The sequence below is a fragment of the Planococcus citri genome, chromosome 2 (assembly GCF_950023065.1).
Source record: "Planococcus citri chromosome 2, ihPlaCitr1.1, whole genome shotgun sequence".
NCBI lineage: Eukaryota > Metazoa > Arthropoda > Insecta > Hemiptera > Pseudococcidae > Planococcus > Planococcus citri.
This window is the reverse complement of record NC_088678.1, coordinates 1329906-1348539: the sequence shown is the minus strand read 5'-3', so window position 1 is coordinate 1348539 and position 18634 is coordinate 1329906. Positions and strand designations below refer to the sequence as shown.

The window sequence follows — 18634 nt, the reverse complement described above, 5'->3', positions numbered from 1 at the left end:
GAGGCTCCAAAACGACTTGAAATTCACCTGCAGTACTTCGTAGCGTATTGAAATTAGTTTTTAGAATAAATTTTAGCTTTACAACTCCAATTAGTTTCAAAAATCTGCTGGAGGCTCCAGAACAGCTCAAAACGGGTTGAAACCGTTTTCAGTCGATTTGGCATGTTGAAAATAGGGTATATCCCAAATTTCAGCTTTCTTGGTCAATTTGGTAAAATTTTGATTTTTTCCCTCATTTTTGGCCTGAATTCGATTTTCAAAAATTCACCAAAAATCGAAAAGCGCAATTTAGCACTTGGAATTTTGACGGGTAATAAATTTTAGCATGATCTTTCGATCTACCTTTGTAAAGTTTGAAAAATTTCGTGCAAGTCCTACTATGTTGAAACGTAAAATCTGCGATTTCGGCTGACCTACCCATCAAAATGGCCGCCATTTTGTAAGTAAGGCCAACTTTTTTTGGGCAAGTTTGCTTTAAAATGTTCCTTAAGATGTCCCCTTTAAGAAAAAAGTTGTCCCGTAGGATCGGCGGGGGGGTGCAATTACTCCTATTGTCATATGCCGGACTATTAAGAATTGACAAAATCTCTCTCTGCGCCTTAGTGAAAAAAACTGAAAATAAAATTGAGAATTCCGAATTAAAAACATAAGAAAAAAATTAAAAACTCTTAATATAAAATGATGAAAAAGAGACTTCTTGAAAATGGAATTTATGATTCTGATTACTTATTAAATTCTACACATGAGACACGAATGAAAACTGAGAATAGTAAAAACTAAAATTATGCGTTTGGGAACTTCGATGATGAAATTTAAAACTGAGAATGAAATAAAAAGCGAAATCTCAAAATTAAGAATCATTGATTAAAAATCAAAATCATCAAATGAATGTTTGAAATTTGCCACATGAATCATTCGCGAACGAAATGAGTATTCAGGAAAAATTCAGAAAATATCCGAACAGATTTTCATGGATCCAGAGCACTTGATGAGCGATTTTCAAGTACCTAAGCGAATCATTCGCGAACGAAAATTCAGAAATTGTCCTACAATGTTTTCGCCTCTACATAATATATACAAATAGGTATTTTAGAAAATGCAAAACGCTTACTAACAAGTCGATTAAATCGTTCGCAAACTCCGGCAATTTTTGTGATCGAATCATTAGCGAACGAAATAAAAATAATGCTGAGTAAAGATTCGTTAATTTTGCGAATTCTGCGATCAAAAATTGTCTAGTTTTCGAAAGAAAATTCTAAAGATGTGCTAATCAAATAAGTTTTTAAATTTCAACAGAAATTCGAACTGTCAAAATTGTTTTTAAAAAAAGGGATTGAATGAAATTTTGCCTCTAGGTTGAAAAATGTAATATTGTACCTAATCGCGCTTTGCATCCTTCATTGCTTAAACAAGTGGTACCTGTACTTGGCAAAAGCTACATACGAGTAGATACAGACAGTCAGTTGTGAATTGGCAGTGTAATAGAATTCCAAAAACAATTAGCAAAAACCTTTGCAATGAGTATACCTAATAGGAAGAATGAAGATGGAAGGACGTTGTCGTTAACTAAATGGGTTTTCTCAAACTTCCCCGCATAATTACGAGCTTTTTTATGAAAATAGGTACTCGAATATGTAGATGTACGAGTGTGCCTACCTATTTACCATCGCATACCTATCTATACTTTATTGTTTTGAAATGCTTACTTACTCCATTGTCAAATGAACTGAATTCCGCATAGCGCTCTTCCAAAAGTTTGCTTTGTATACACACACAGTTGGACCGGACCACCAAAGAATCTATACAAATATCTCAATAAGATACCCAGTACCTGTACTTAGAGACGTACTCAACTACTTCCGATTAACCTTGATCATCACGCGTGATGATTGTAATTTTTAAATAGATTTACTCCATAAACATACGCGTATCAATTAACAACTGATTTATCTGAATAGGTAGTACAATTTCCTTGTGGTACATAATATGAACTATTTATAAAGAAGTCCTAGTCCTAGGTGTATAATAAACACAGATGATCCTTCTTGATAAATTTCATGCTTCCTGCGAATGTTTAAATTGTTTCTTTCCCATATAGGCGCGTATACGCGTAAGTAATCTTAGGTAGGTAAACGATAAGATGAATTGAATTTCCCTCCGGAAGATGACATTTTTGAATTTTGATAACATGATTTATCTAGTTTCAAATTTTCCACCTAATTTCTCCTAAAACTTGAACACCCTCCTCGACTGAAAAATCAGAAAGATCAGAAAAAATTTAATTAAATTGAAAAAAATTTCATTTTTTCATTTTTTTTTTTTGCCCAAAATTACCAATTTAAAATTAACTTGCTTGAAAATTGAAATTATTTGGGTTTTTAATTAGTGTATCTATTATCCAATCTAAACATAACCATACAATAAAAGTTCCATAGACATTTGAATGACTCGAATCCCTCCACACCATGGTTAAGATGTACACAAATGACAGGTTAAAGATTTTTCCATCAAACAAATTGTTCACACAACGTTTTGACTGCTATGAGTCAGAGCACATGGTTTTTGTTTCAACTTCAGTTCCTCGAAGTGCTCGAAAACTGTTTTTAACGCATAAAGCAGCACGGCGTCTGTAATTTTTTTTTTTTAAATGGCATAAGTAGGTAAACAAAAATGAAGAATAAAAAAATTGATAAGTATTTGGTAGTGATGGAATATTTAAAGAACCAACATTAATTGTGCGCAATATGTAAGTAAGTAGGTTTTACTAGCGATTTTTAAAAAAAATAGATACAATAACTTACTAAAAAACAGAGAAAACAAAAATTCGTCATCGCTTTTGAAGGTACAATCTTTGAAATATGTGAGTTGGAAGTAATTTAAAATGAATGAAATCTGGCTAATCAGGGTCCCAAAAATAAGACCTCGTATCAACCATAATGCGGGTATCAGAAGCGATGGGTTTTTCTGAAAAATTTCAAAGAACATGAAGAAATTGGGTGAAAAATTACGTCGCATATTACATAGAGGTAAATTAGGTAAGGTAAGGTACTGATAAAAAAAAATAATGATAAAGTGACAGCATTTTAATAATTTCCACAAAATTCATAATAGGTAAACTCACTTGTTCAACTCCAAGTAGTCCGATGAAGCCAGAAAATCCCAAAATTATTATGAAAGATACTGCTATCCAAAAACGCGGTTTGGAAATCGAACCTTGAAAAAAAAAGTAGAAAAATTTAAATTCAAACGTAGGTACATACTTATGGAAAAAATAGGATTTCACAATTAGATAATTTTAAAATGAGTCGTACATATAAGTATTTATTAAGGTAAGATTTACTTAAATTGGCGAATGTGGCTATGATGCAGAACTGAATGAGGAACATCTATCGCAAATACGAAAAACAACTTGATAATTTACTCAATATACGTACATCCCAGTTGACCAAATGCTAGCAAATTTTGTGCTAGCGTAAATGGTGCCGGAATTTGAGACACTTTTTTAAAAAAATGCTAGCAAATCAGTTGCGATTAGGTCACATTAGAGTAGCAGAATTGCGCACAAATAGCTAGCACGTAGCTGGCACAAAGCTAGCAAAAAGCTAGCATTTTGTTGGCACTTTGCTCTGCATTCTGCTACGTACATGCGACTAAATCGCGACTGATTTGCTAGCAATTTTTGCAAAAAGTGTCTCATATTCCGGCACCATTTACGCTAGCGCAAATTATGCTAGCAAGAAGCTAGCATTTTGCTAGCGTAGAAAAACTTTGATCAGTAAAATAATTACTATTAGTTAATTTTTAAAAATTCTGGGTGTTTACCTTTAACAGGTGGTAGTTTTCCAGGAAATTCCAAAAATTAGGCGACTGTCCCAGCTCAGAGCTAGCATAACGCTAGCATCTTGGGACAGTATAAGAAGAGTGATGTCACTCTTCTTACTTTTCAACAAGATACCACCTTGAGCTTATATTCAACTTGATGACACACTTTATCTAAGAGTAGCAAACTATACCATGAGAGAGATCGACGCTAGCAATTCGCTAGCATTATGCTAGCGCTTAGGTTGAAAAATCTCTTTATTAAATAAAAAATGACGTTTTTTTTGAAATAGAAAAATTGTCAAAATTTAAAATTTGAAAATGAAGTATCAAACAAACCATCAAAATTAAAAATTTCAAAAACATTTGAACAACATTTTAGTCCACGGCAATGGGAGTAATTGCACCCCCGCCGATCCTCCGGGACAACTTTTTCCTTAAAGCGGACATCCTAAGGAACATTTTAAAGCAAACTTGCTGAAAAAAATTGGCCTTACTTACAAAATGGCGGCCATTTTGATTGAAAGGTCAGCCGAAATCGCAGATTTTGCGTTTCAACATACTCGTAGGACGTGCACGAAAATTTTCAAACCTCACAAACGTAGATCGAAAGATCATGCAAAAATTCATCACCTGTCAAAATTTCAAGTGGTAAAGTACCTTTTTCGATTTTTGGTGAATTTTCAAAAATCAAATTTTGGCCAAAATGTGAGAAAAAATCAAAATTTTACCAAATTGACCAAGAAACCTGAAATTTGGGATATACCCTATTTTCGACATGCCAAATCGATGGGAAACGGTTTCAACTTGTTTTGAGCAGTTCTGGAGCCTCCATCAGATTTTTGAAACTCAAATTGAAGTTGTAAAGCTCAAATTTATTCTGAAAACTAATTTCAATACGCTACGAAGTACTGCAGGTGAATTTCAAGTCGTTTTAGAGCCTCCAGCGACTCTTTGAAAATTCCTGAAGCCTCCAGCAGATTTTTGAAACTTTAAATTTTCACAAAATTTCATCAAACTGAGATGGAGAGTCGAAATTCATTCTGCAAACTAATTTTAATACGCTACGAAGTCGACTGCTTGTGGATTTCAAGTCGTTTTGGAGCCTCCAGCGACTTTTCGAAGGTTGTATGGCGTGTTTTGGAAAATTGGAATTTCCTTAAAGTAGCTGGAAGCTTCAAAACCATTTGAAACCTGCGAAGTAAATTTCAGCTTGCCAACTCCAATTGATAAATTAATGTTGTGGGAATTTAAAGTTTCAAAAGCCTACTGGAGGCTCTAAAATGACTTGAACCCACCTGAAGTCGTCTTCAGAGGGTGTTAAAATTGGAGTGTAGAGTAAATTACAGCTTTCCATGTCCATTTGATGAAATTTTGTTGTCCCCTTTAAGAAAAAAGTTGCCCCGGAAGATCGGCGGGGGGGGGGGTGCAATTACTCCTATTGTCATATGCAGGAATATTTTTAATGATTTTTGTATGCGCGCTGAGGGATGTAAAAGATACCTGCTCGCATTTTGCTACAATAAATAACGCAGAAAAAGGTTTATTGGTGAGAAATGCGTATAAGATCTGGTAGCACGTTCCTATCATTTGACTACAAAAAAAACGCCAAGTCACCAGATGCAGAAACTAGAGATATGCTTACATTTTTCTAGAGCCAGATGGCTAAGTAAATGCTAGCTCAGAGATGCAAGAATATTACCTGAAGTTTCCTATCATCTGTGAGCAGGTACAATGGTACATATTAGTCAGTGATACGCTGGCATTAAGCGAGCAGGTATAGAGTGAGGCAAAAGCTAGCTGAGATATGCGAGAATATTGCTTGAACTTTCTTGGCATAGAATTGCAAGCAAATATCCATCAGTAATACGCTAGCATCAGGCGAGCATGTATGAAGTGAAGTAAAAGCTAGCTGAGATATGCGAGAAAATTGCTTGAACTGTCCTAGCATAGAATTGCGAGCAAGTATCCGCCAGTAATACGCTAGCATAAGGCGAGCAAGTTAAAGTGAAGTAAAAGCTAGCTGAGAGTCGCTGGAAAACAGCTCGAAAATTGCTAGAATTGAATTTGCTAGCGAAAAACTGCAAGAAAATCGCTTACTTTTAGCGAGACAATTATTGCTGGCCACAAAAAGCGAGTAAATTGCTAGCAACTTATCAAAACGCGAATAAAACGCTAGCTTTTTGCTAGCATGTGGTCAACTGGGCACATAGTTACCTATAGGTGTAGCACGAAATGTAAAATCAACGTAGATAAACCTACCACAGGAACACTCAAAATTATAATTGCGCCGGTTCTTTGAGAAAATATGCAACAAAACTTCTCGGTCATTTTTTAATTTTTTGGAATTAGCACTCGACGAAGTACTTAATATTCACTGCCACAAACGACAATATCAACACTAAACCTTAAAGAATGAAAGAGATACGAGTAAATACCTAAAACTATGCTGCTCAAGTGCTATGTTCAGTGTTGTGTGCACTGAGGTGTAACGATTAGGTATAATCGATGTTGCAATGTTGCATCGATTATTTCGTCCCAAAATAATCGGAGATAATCGATTAATCGGCCAAAAAATCTGCTGTTCCATGATTGATTGGAATTGAGTGACGTCAGTCATCGTCATCAATGTTTTCTGAACCATTTTTCATTTTTATTTTTTCACTCAAAAAGTAATTGTAATGAAAGGGTTGAAGAGATAATGAAAACATTTGAAACATCAAATAACAAATTAAAACCAAAAGGAAGACATAAAATCAACATTTGGATTAATTAAAAAAAAATTAGCCAAAGGTCCGATTAAAACCGATTACGGACGATTGAAATTCATCGGCGATTATTAATCGGGATAATAATCGATTATAATCGTAATCGTTACACCTCCGGTTGTACACACTACTCACTCGTTGTAGGTATTTTAAAATTGTAAACAGCTGCATATTCGAGCACTTATCGGTACCAACTCACATAATATGTAGGTGTAGGTACCTGGTACATTCAAACCAGGTAAATAATAAAAGTTCGTTCATTCCACCATCAGTAAAAAAAAAACTAGGTCTACTGGAAAAATATCCGTTTATATTTCCAGCAGTATTCACTCATCCAGGAAAAACTTTATAGTAGGTATTTATTTTGAGATTAGGTACATTATCAATTCCTTTTCAGAAAAATACGCACCTACTTACATATACTCGTACATATTCAGAAAGGGCCCGTTTGGGAAGTTTTTTGGCTCATACAGGCACGTAACCTTAGGTAAACGATAAGATGAATTTCAATTTCTGTACAGAAGATAAAATTTTGTGGATTTTGATGACACGATTTAATTTCAAATTCTCCACCTAATTTCTCTTAACACTTCAACATATATACGTCGACTGAAAAGTCAGAAGGTATTGGAAAAAATTCAATTACTCGTAGATTGAAAAAACTTTTATTTTTTCTAATTTTTTTGCCCAAAATTATTTAAAATTACGATAGTTTAACTTGTTTGGAAGTATTTTGGTTGTGCCATCAACATTAATTTAATGGCTCGAATCACCCGACACTACGGTTAAGATGTGTACAAATGGTACCTAATACCTATGTACAATAAGAATACAGGTACCTACAATAATATCTTCTTTATCGCAAATGCATTTCTTACACAATGCTTTGAATTAGATCAGATGATTTTTGTTTTAAATTCGATTCCTCGAGGGCGGCGAGATCTGCATTCAACTCATCTGCACTCAACTTATGCATCATGGCGTCTGTCAACACAAAGTTTTGAGTCACATCACCTGATTCTTGGTGTAACTTGACTTCCCTTCGGAGGGCGAGCTCTGCATCATACGCATGCCTCAGCATGGCGTCTGTCAACGCATATTTTCTAGCCACATCGCGTGATTTTTGATGTAACGTTAGTTCCTTTTCGAGGACGAAATCTGCATTAAACGCGTGCACCAGCGTCGCCTCTGTCGACGCAAATTTTCTAGCCACATCACTTTTATGTAACTGCAGTTCCTCGAAGTGGTTGAAAACTGTAGTAGACGCATTCATCAGCATGGCGTCTGTAAATTTAAAAAAAAAATCGGCATGGATAAACAAAAATAAAGAATACAAAAATTAATATCTGGTAAGGATGGAATTTAAGGCGAATAATTGTTTGCGCTTCTGATTGTTATTACTAGAAGCGCAAACGATTGAAAATGAACACATTTTAAGAATTAGGTATTGTATCAGAAATGGACACTTCTTGACTATTTTGTCGAAAATTTACGCTTTTATTTTTGCTAAAAAAAATTGACGCTTTTTGACAACTCTTCCAACAATGGACGCTTTTGATAACTTTTCTAAAAATTGACATTTTCTGACTTGGGAAAATTTGAAGAAAAAAAAACAGAACTTTGCGAGAAGAACAAAATTTTCAAAACACGAATTTATCATGAAATAAGTGATTTGCAAATTTTTAACTGCTCAATAGAACCCATAAAAGTCCCAAAACAGATTGGGTAGCCACAGGAGTAAAAAAATTACATTTTTTTCAAAAATGTCCCCTCTTTGAGAGTATTATTTCTCTCCTTCAGGGGCACCTCCGGACTCACCGGAGCTACAATGTCTTGAGTAACTTTCAACTCAAAGTGAAGGTCTCATGCAGGATTTAGTCAAGATCTACTGACTTTTTTGGGGGATGATCCACCCAAATGTAGGTATTTACGAGATACTGTTGGAGGTGCCAATGTAAAGAAAATGCCTCGTCCGCATGAATTAGTATTACCGACCGTGCTTGCGAATATATTACTCACAACTGGGATCTGGGAAGCCCTGCTTTCTAAAAACGCAATCGACGAAAAGCTCAAACATGTACCTACGAGTAGTTAATAGTCGCATTCACAGATAAGATTAAGAAGTAGCCTATCAGTTAGCGATTTAAAAAAATAGGTATCCTACCATATGGGATTAGGTATACTTACTAAAAACAACGAAATAGAGACATTGCCCAGTGCTTGTAAAGGTATTTTGGAAATTTGTGAGTTGGAAGTAGTTTAAGAAGTATAAAATCTGGCAAATCCCGTTCGAAATAATGAAAATGATCATCAAACATAATACGGGTAACAGAAACGATGGGTTTTTCTGAAAAATTACAAGGAACATGAAGAAATTGCGTGAACAATTACGTTGCATATTACACATTTATATAGGTACATTACATATGTATGTAGGGACCAATACCCAAAGTCGCAGCATTTTAATAATTCCCACAAATTCATAGGTAATACTTCTTACTTGTTCAACTCCAAGTAGTCCAATGATGCAAAAAATACCCAAAATTATTCCGAGAAGTATTATTTTCCAGACACCCGGTTCGGAAATCGACTCTTGAAAGAAAAAGTAGACAAATTTTAACTCAATGTTACGAGTATACTTACGTACACAACTATAACACATTATGGGGAAAATAGGATATCACAATTAATTTTAAGATGAGTCGTATTAGGAGATATTTATTGTGGTAGGATTTACCTGAACTGCTGATGAATAAGGCTAAGATGGAGGCTTGTAAAATGAGCATCTATCGCAAATACGAAGTACAACTTGATAATTTACTCAATATGGGTACCTCCCATAAAATGTAAAACTATTTTAGAAAACTTACCACAGGAAAACTCAAAATTATAATTGTGCCAGTTCTTTGAGAAAATATGCCACAAAACTTCTCGCCCATTTTCAAAAATTTTTGCAGTTAGCACTCGAAGTAATACTCGCACTGCCACAAACGACAATATCGACACTAAACCTTAAAGAATGAAAAAGTTGAATATTTAAACCTAAGTTATGCTGTTCAAATGCTGTTGTGCACGCTTTTCACTCGCTGTACTTCAAAATTGTAAAAACAGCTGCATATTCGAGCAGTTATCGGTACCAACTCACATAATATACATATGTATGTAGGTACCATACGTGGCATAGTTATGAATCATAGACATATGTAGAATGAATGACGTAGGTAGAGGTACCTGGTATACATATGTACAATTACAAACCAGGTAAATAATAAAAGTTCGTTTATTCCACAAGCGATAAAGAAAGCTAAGTCCAATGAAAAAATACCAGTTTATATTTTTCCAGAAGTATTCACTCATCCAGTAGGGTATAAAAACTCAAACTTCAATTTCCGAATGAGACTTCGCATATTCTACACGTCAAACCTCCAAACACAAAAAAGTGCTCTAAAAACCGAAAACAATTGACTTTTTTTGAGGACAAAATAACTAGTAGGCTTTTCCTTAGTATATCTTATCAACATTCAAAAAAATGGACATTTCAGATTTTTTGCCCGGCGCAATAGGGAGCTGGAGCCTCAAAACCCCCATTTTTCAAAGTTGACGGGAACAATTTTTTAGCTCAAAATTTTCATGAAATGCTCGAAAACAATTTTTATAGTGATTTTCGTTTTTCTCGCCAAATTTTAACCTTCTTTGATGGGTAACAGGGCCACGTTATCGAAATGTCATAAATGTACATAGGTACATTCTATATTTTTTTTGAAGAAATGGCCCGGATGCGTAACTTTGAAAATCACTACGGGCCATTATGCCGGCCGTTTTCCACAAAGTGGGTCTCTATCAGCGTGGGATGAATGGATGCAATCATGAAGGTGCGTATTTTTTCTCCCGAAGGTCGTATTGCTTCCGGAGAGCCGTTTCAGTGTGAAAAAGAGCCACAATTGGCAAAAAATTGTCTTTATACCTATATGCTCTGGAACGCAACTGTGTCAAGCAAAAAATCCGAAATGTCCATTTTCTTGAATGTTGATGAAATACTGACGAAAATTCTACTCTCTTTTTTTTGTCCTCAAAAACAACCCACTCATTTGACACTTTTTCGCACTTGGACTGTAAACTATGAATAGGTATACCTAAAATTTGTAAAAATATGAAGTCACAATAAGTATTCGAATAATCATTCATTTTGTTAAAAATTTTCAATTGCGCATTCTTCACCAGTTCGTAGATAAGATTAGGTATAACTTCAACTTTTACTTTTCTGTGTTTGTGTACCCACCTAAGCTGTATATATTCATAGGTAGGTAGAGGTACTTACTCGTAATATGTATTTTGCAAAGGAACGATCGACCTATGAATGAGACTTATGTTCTTTGGAGAGAGAATTGCCCAAAACAGCCTTAATAATTTTTTTTATTTTGGGAGAATTTTCAAAATTAATTTGAAAGAAAAAATGCGATGATGTTGGTAAGCGTCTTATTATTTAAATTTAAATATCGAGAATTTACAATTAACACGCCACGATTCACAGTTAAGGTGTATCCACCGAACACAGAAGGTAGGAACAATACAAATTGGAACAATATTCTTTTTATCAAACTAATCTCTTACACAACGTTTTGAGTCCGATCACACGATTTTTGTTGTAACTCCAATTCCTTGTAGTGGGAGCGAACTGTATGATGCGCATACATCAGCATGGGGACTGTAAAAATAAAAAAATGGGCATAGGTGAACAAAATAAAGAATAAGAAAATAATTTTTGGTACGGATGGAATTTAAAGAACATTTGTTCCTTTTGAGAAAATCCTGCACAGATAAGTAGGTGGCACAATTGGCGTTTTAAAAAATTAGTACTTACCAAGAGTCAGTGCATACAGACAATTTTTTCCTGATGTAAAGCCACTTTTCATATTTGTGATATGAAAGTAGTTTAAAATCCATAAAATCTGGTTCATCAAGATGCCATTAGCTGAATTGTAAATCACCCATATTGCCGGTTTCATATACGACGGATTTTTCTGAAAAATTTCAAGGAACACGATGAAATTGCGTGAACTATTTACATGGCATATACTACGCAGCGAACAGGAACTATAATTAAGTCACAGCATTTTAATAATTTCTACAAATTCATAGGTAAACTCACTTGTTCAACTCCAAGTAGTGCGACGATGAAAATAAAAACCCAAATTATTGTTACCACACAGACCACAGGAATGGAAATCAACCCTTTCACGTACGCACATAAATGAAAAAAAAAATAAAATAAAATAAAGTATCATAATTTACGTGTCAATGACAAAGTCGTTTAAGTATTCATTGTAGTAGGTTTTACCTGAGCTGAAGTATAAGGCGTCAAACTGGACCTCGATGACAGATATCTATCGCAAATACGAAAAACAACTTGATACCTAATTTACTCAATAGTAGGTTCCCCAAAATCTAAAACTAACATAGTAGAAAACTTACCATAAGAAAACTCAAAATTAAAATTGCACCAGTTCTTTGAGAAAAAAACCAACAAAACTTTTCAACCATTTTCAAAAAAAATTTAGAAGTATAACTCGAAATAATACTCACACCCAAAAACGACAAAATCAACTAAACCACTAAGAATGAAAAATTTAAATATCTAAACCTGTCCACCGAGGGGAACCCTATTAAAATCGCTCAGGATCATCATCGTCATCATATCTTTACAGTTTTTCAGCACCTAGGTATGTACTTATGTAGATACCAGTGCTATCTGGTACCGTGAACAGAAAACTACTATTCCCGTGAATTATCAGCTTCGATTGGCCGTATCAAACAAATCGATCATAATTAGACATGTGCGCCGCCGATTTCACGCCGGCGCGCCGCCCCCGATAATTTAAATTTTGACGCGCCGATGTCTTATCGGCGTGAAACGGCGCGGAAAATGGTCTTTAAAAATTATCTTAGAGCCCTTAAAACCCCACATTTTGGTACTAATGTCGAATTTTTAAAAAAATTTCAATTCTCTCCTTTTAGGTTTTTAGATTTTTGGTCAAATAGTGATCAAAAACTTCAAAGTTGAAAATGGGGCCCTCAAAAACATCCATTACCAAATTTTCTCTTTTTTTTGGGCAAAACTAAAACTATGGTGTACGCCGTACGCCATGTTCACGCCGCCGCGCCGCCGTCAATTTAGAATCGGCGTGAAATTCGGCGCACGCCGTTAAAACGCCGCCGCGCTGATAAAAATTGACCTCACGCCGCCGCTGTGCAATTTCCTAACGGCGCACATGTCTAATCATAATTATGCTGTTCAAGTGATGTTGCACGTTTCTCACTTGTTGTAGAGCATTGGGAAATCTTACAAATAGTATTCGCTGCGCCGTACGTCCATGTCAAATAAACATCAACAAACCACTTCGTCCTGCGCTGATTGGGTGGCGACATTAGCGCTCCAAGCGGATGCCCGGCGAATAACAGAATTTTGCTCCGACCATACTCAGTTGCAAGTTCGTTAGTTGCTCCGTGGTTTGTTAGTGGTGATTTGACATGAATGTACGGCGCAGCGAATACTATTTGTAAGATTTCCCAATGCTCTATCCGCAAATAACATCAAGTGTAAATTCAACTTTTCTGTGGTTGTGTATGTTGTATAAATATATGGGTACCTAATATTTTGCAAAAGGGACGATCGACCTATAAATGAGATTTTGATTTTTGGAGAGAGCATTGTCTAAATTTAAGCATTTGGGAAATGTTCTTTCGGGAATTCGAATTCTGGAAAATGACCGTGAATCCAAAATTTCAGGTGCCCTAATAAATTTTCATATTTTGGGAAGAATTTTCTGAAATATGTAATTTGAAGGATAAAATGTGACGATGTAAGCGTCTCATTTAATTTAAATATTAAGAAATTGCCTAATTTTCAGAATAATATTCTAAAAATGAACTATCAAAGCGACCCCCCCCCCACGAATCGATTGTTACCATTGGCAGGTTGATCTGGATCCTCTAGCAAGAGTTGACTTTTCTCTAGCAACTTCAAAGCGCCCCAGAAATAATTGTTGTAATTAATTTTTGTTGCTGAAAATTTAATTCTGACGTAAGTTCAACATTCCGAATCGAATAAGCAAAGGAGAACCGCAAATATGAGATGACGAGTTTAAAAGTTTATGCAACAAGTATTTTTTACAAGTTGTAAAATCTCAAATTTGAAAAAAATTTCAAAATAGTGAATTTTTAAAATAAATTTCTTGAAACGCCTTTCACCCCCCCCCCCACCCTTCCCGCTACCGAAGTTGACCCTACGACTCGATTATCACTATTTTCGGGTTGATCGGGATTCTCTAGTAAAAGTTCACTTCTCTCTAGCAATTTAAAATCGCTTTAGAAGGCATTATAATTAATTTAAGTACCTAGCTGAATATTTAATCCTTCCATAAATTCGATTTCCCGGATCGATAAGGGCAGTGAATCGCAATTCCGAGGTGGTTAGTTAAAAAACGTAAGCAGGTACCTATTACCAATCTATTTTTTTACAAGTTGGAAAATCTCAAATTTGAAAAATTCCAAAATCGTAAATTTTTGCAGCGAGTGTAAAAATTTGCCCTTGAGTCATGCCATTTTTGGGGCGGAGGTGTGTTACTTCAGGGAGAGGGAGTGCAGAAATATTCGTAGATTTGGGGACAAAAATTAACAACGTTGATTTTTCTTCTTTTTTTTTCATTTGAGATTTTCTAACATCTAACTTGTAAAGAAATACACAATTTTCAACTCTTCACCTCGAATTTGTAATTCCCCTTGTCCAATCGAATTGAAAATGTTGTATTTGTATTAATGCCTTATCTCATTCTCAAAAATTTTATCAGTATACATACATTTTTCAGTATTTTCAATGATATAGGTATGTCTGAAGATCGCTTCAGTTTGGTTAAACCAAAACAAAACTGAAACAAACAATTATTTAAAAAAAGTCCCCCACCAACTTTGAAAAATGAGGGTTTTGAGGCTCCTGCTCCCTATTGTGCCAGGCAAAAAATCCAAAATGTTCATTTTCTCGAATATAGGTAGGTACTCTTTTTTTTTGTGTCCCCAAAAACGGCTCACTCATTGACTCTTTTCCGCGCTATGGACTGCAGACTATGAATAACTGAATAAGTATGTATCTAAAATTGTAATGTATATCGCACCTTGGGAGTATAATAATGGTTACATTTCAAAAAAGTGAAATTTTACAGGACAGTGATTTTCTTTTTTTTTTTTTTAAACTTGATTCATTATTTTTATCAACTTATAATTAATTGTGAGGAATGAATAGCACCTAAAATCTTAAAGAGGAAATATTCAATGTTTGGAAAACATTTTGAGTTATAACCTTTCATTAAAGTTGATGTGGAGGCGAAAGGAAGCGTCCAAAAAAAAATTCATATTAACAAAGTTGTAGAGAATTAAATTTCCAATCGACATAATGTCGTTTTTTTTTCTAGAGTGCTTAGTTTTTTGAGTTCTTCTCAAAAAACTAAAATTTCATTGCATGTGCAAATTCATTTTTCTGAAAAGTGATCAATTAAAATTTTTTTTCCATTCGGTACAAACCAATAAAAAATGCACTTTTTGTGACTATTTCTATCTGACAAACATTCAAAACAATCAAAACTGTTTGTTTACACTTTGTATGTACGAAATTTGCTAAAAAAAAAAAAAAAAAGTGGCGTTTTTTGAGATGTAATACCCTTATAACTCCAAACAACTTGCAATGTTGTTGGGATTTTGAGTTAGGCCATTTGCGTTTTTTACAAGATCTAGATAATGTACCAACCTCAAAGTGTTATTTTTGGTTGAGGGGGGTCATATACAAACCCCAAAAATGCAATAATGTCAAATTGATTTTTTTTAGACGTAACCTTATTACTCCCGAGGTGCGATATGAAGTCACAATATTCGAATAATCATTAATTTTGTTAAAAATTTTCGATTGCGCGTTCTTCGCCAGTCCTTAGCCGTGTAGATGAGATTAGGTATAAATTCAACTTTCCTGTGTTTGTGTAGGTAAGCTGTACCTACCTATAAATGCATAGGTAGGTACCTAATATTTTTCAAGGGAACGATCGATCTATCAACGAGACTTGCAGTTCTTAGGAGAGAGAATTGTGCAAAACATCTAAGTGAGTAAATACAATCAAAATGTCAGCTGACTTGACCAATTTTTTTATTTTTGGGCGAATTTTCGAAAATAATTTGAAGGAAAAAAATGTAACGATGTAAACGTCTTATTTAAATTTATAAATATTGAGCAATTTCCTGCTTTACAATTAACACGCCACGATTCACGGTTAAGATGTAAGTACTGTACACAAAAGGTATGGTACATACAATACAAATTGGTTCATACAGTATCTTTTTATCAATCGAATTTCTTACACGACGTTTTGATCAATTGATTTTTTTGGTAATTTAAGTTCTTCGTAGTGAGCGTGAACCGTGTGATACGCATAAATCAGCATGGCTTCTGTAAAAATGCAAATAAATGGAAATAATTAAAATACAAAATTGGCACTGGTAAACTAAAATAAATACCTAATAAAAAAAATTATTTCTGGTATGGATGGAATAATTTAAAGAACATTTGGTTCTTTTGAGAAACTCGTGTACAGATAAGTAGGTACTTAGGTATAAGTACAGCGTTTTAAAAAATTAGTACTTACCAAGAATCAGTGAATACAGACATTCCTCGATTGTAAAGGTAGATTTTATATTTGTGAGTTGAAAGACGTTTAAAATGCAGAAAATCTGGTTAATCAAGATGAAACTAAATGGAGTGAGAATCAACGTTAATGCGGGTTTCATATACGACGATTTTTTCTGAAAAATTTCAAGTAACATGAAAAAGTTGCGTGAACTATTACGTTACATTGTATAATACACATGGACTAATAAAGTCACAGCATTTCAGTAATTTCCACAAATTCATAGGTAAACTCACTCGTTCAACTCCAAGTAGTGCGAGGATGCAAAAATAAACCCAAATTATTGTACTCGTAAGCATTACCCAGACACCAAGTTCGGAAATCATCCCTTTACTTGAGCCGTAGTATACGACTATTACGATGCAGAGCTGGATGACAAACATCTATTGCAAATACGAAAAACAACTCGATGATTTACTCGATAGTAGATACCACGAAATCTAAAACTAACGCAGAAAACTTACCATAAGAGAACTCAAAATTATAATCGAGCCGGTTCTTTGAGAAAACATGCAACAAAACTTTTCCGCCATTTTCACTATTTTTTGGAAGTAGCACTCGAAGTAATATGTACTTACTCACAGACACAAACGACAGTATCAACTAAACCACGAAGAATGAAAATGAAAAAGTTGAATATCTAAACCGAAGCTGTTCAAGATGATGTTGGTGTTGCACGCTTCTCACTTATTGTTGTACTTTGAACTTGTAAATTGGAGCAGTTATCGGTATCAGCTCGTATGATTTGTGCTTCGCAGAATGAATGGCGTAACTTACATACAAACTAGGTAAATAATAAAAGTTTGTTCAACTAGGCCACTAGGCTCAATGAAAAAATGCCATTCATATTTCCAGAAGTATTCCCTCAATCTGTAAAAACTGCTTACTATTCATTTTGAAACTGCATTAAGTATCCATTACTTTTCAGAAAAATACGCACGACTTACAATCTTACATGGATAAGTATTTAAAAAAGGCCCACTTGAGAAGTTTAATTGCTTGTTAAACGGACAAGAATTGCCTTTTTCTTAAATAGGGCAACCGTGAGTTTCATTCAAAACAAAATTTCTGGACTTAGACCTCTGAATAGATATCTAAAATTGTAAATATAACGTCACAATTCGAATATGTAATCATTCACCTTGTTAAAAATTTTCAATTGAGCATTCACTGCCAATCAGTAGATAACACTAGAAGTAAATTTAACTTTTATGTGGTTGTGTAGGCCTTGGCTGTATAAATATGTAGGTAGTAGGTACCTATATTATTTTGTAAAAGGAACGATCGACCTATGTATGAGATTACGATTTTTGAAGAAAGAATTCGGATTCGGGAAAATGGCCGTGAAACCAAAATGTCAGGTGCCCTAACAAATTTTTCTATTTTATAAGAATTTTTGAAAATAATTTGAAGGATAAAAAGTGACGATGTAAGCGTCTTATTGAAATTTAAATATTGAGAAATTGCTTAGTTTTCAAAATAAAATTCTAAAAATAAACTAGGTATCCAAGCGACCCTCCCACCGAGTCGATTGTTACCCTTTGTCAGGTTGATCTGGACCCTCCAGCGAAAGTTGACTTTTCTCTAGCAGCTTCAAATTGTACCAGAAATTGTTGTAATCAACTTCTGTTGTAAGTCCGACATTCTGAATCGAATGAGCAAAAGAGAATCACAAATACGAGATGGCGATGAGTTAAAAAGTTTTCAGTATTTTTTATACACGTTGTAAAATCTAAAATTTGAAAAAAATCCAAAATTGTCAATTTTTGAAAAAAATTTCTGAAAACTCTTCCCACCGCCCGAAGTCGACCACATGAATCAAATTGTCACTGATCTGGATTCTCTATAGTAAGAGTTGACTTATTTCTTCAGCAATTTAAAATCGCTTTAAACGGAATTATGATGAATTTAAGTTGCTGAAAATTTAATCCTCTCATAAATTTGACCATGCCAAGTCGATAATGGAAGTGAATCGCAATTCCGAGGTGGTCAGTTGAGAAACGTGAGTCCTATAGGTAGAGGTACCTATCTTTTTACAAGTTGAAAAAACTCAAATTTCAAAAAATTCCAAAATTGTAAATTTTAGCAGCAAATGTAAAAATTTACTTTTGAGGGAGAGGAGAGGTGTGTTGACTTTAAGGGGTGGAAGAAATATTCAGAGATCAGGAGCAAAAATTTACAATTTTGTTTTGTTTTTTTTTCATTTGGGATTTTCAGACTTGTAAAAAAAATACACGTTTCAACTCTTCACCTCGGATTTGTGATCCCCCTTCCCTTATTTTCATCTCTATATTTACTCTTTTGTAGAGAATTTAATTGGCA

At 34.5% G+C, this 18634-nt stretch overlaps 2 protein-coding genes and 2 long non-coding RNA genes across 10 annotated transcripts in view; 1 reads left to right on the top strand and 3 right to left on the bottom strand.

Moving 5' to 3' along the window:
- LOC135833913 (cytadherence high molecular weight protein 1-like) overlaps positions 1-18634 on the top strand; it is a 78223-nt gene that overhangs the window by 42373 nt on the left and 17216 nt on the right. The window lies entirely within an intron of this gene.
- On the bottom strand, positions 1194-6509 carry LOC135833911 (uncharacterized). Its single transcript, XR_010556586.1, has 4 exons — positions 6082-6509; positions 3341-3386; positions 3122-3213; positions 1194-2964 (listed from the first exon to the last, which is right to left on the bottom strand). It is a non-coding gene; the product is annotated as an uncharacterized LOC135833911 (long non-coding RNA).
- Positions 7237-13820, bottom strand: LOC135833908 (uncharacterized). Of its 3 annotated transcripts, XM_065347735.1 has the most exons (9): positions 12060-13815; positions 11926-11971; positions 11737-11819; positions 11449-11608; positions 9458-11292; positions 9325-9373; positions 9088-9179; positions 8775-8934; positions 7237-7871 (listed from the first exon to the last, which is right to left on the bottom strand). In XM_065347735.1, exons 5-9 carry the CDS (start codon positions 9524-9526, stop codon positions 7462-7464), a joined length of 780 nt encoding a protein of 259 aa, XP_065203807.1. In that variant the 5' UTR covers positions 9527-11292; positions 11449-11608; positions 11737-11819; positions 11926-11971; positions 12060-13815; the 3' UTR covers positions 7237-7461. The 3 variants fall into 3 exon arrangements, 2 of the variants coding, with proteins under 2 accessions (XP_065203807.1, XP_065203806.1); XM_065347734.1 differs by having other exon boundaries at positions 11737-13815; XR_010556584.1 differs by lacking the exon at positions 9325-9373 and having other exon boundaries at positions 11737-13820.
- On the bottom strand, positions 15820-16970 carry LOC135833910 (uncharacterized). The gene is made up of 4 exons (XR_010556585.1): positions 16777-16970; positions 16549-16695; positions 16271-16427; positions 15820-16074 (listed from the first exon to the last, which is right to left on the bottom strand). It is a non-coding gene; the product is annotated as an uncharacterized LOC135833910 (long non-coding RNA).

What these genes read in the sequence shown, in the direction of transcription:
- LOC135833908 (XM_065347734.1), bottom strand. Translation starts at nt 9,526, where the DNA reads ATGGGCGAGAAGTTTTGTGGCATATTTTCTCAAAGAACTGGCACAATT. An exon ending in TAATTTTGAGTTTTCCTGTG is followed by an intron (nt 9,374 to 9,457) that starts GTAAGTTTTCTA and finishes TATTTGCGATAG; the next exon opens with ATGCTCATTTTACAAGCCTC. An exon ending in TCTCTATTTCGTTGTTTTTA is followed by an intron (nt 7,872 to 8,774) that starts GTAAGTATACCT and finishes TTAAATTTACAG; the next exon opens with ACGCCATGCTGATGAATGCG.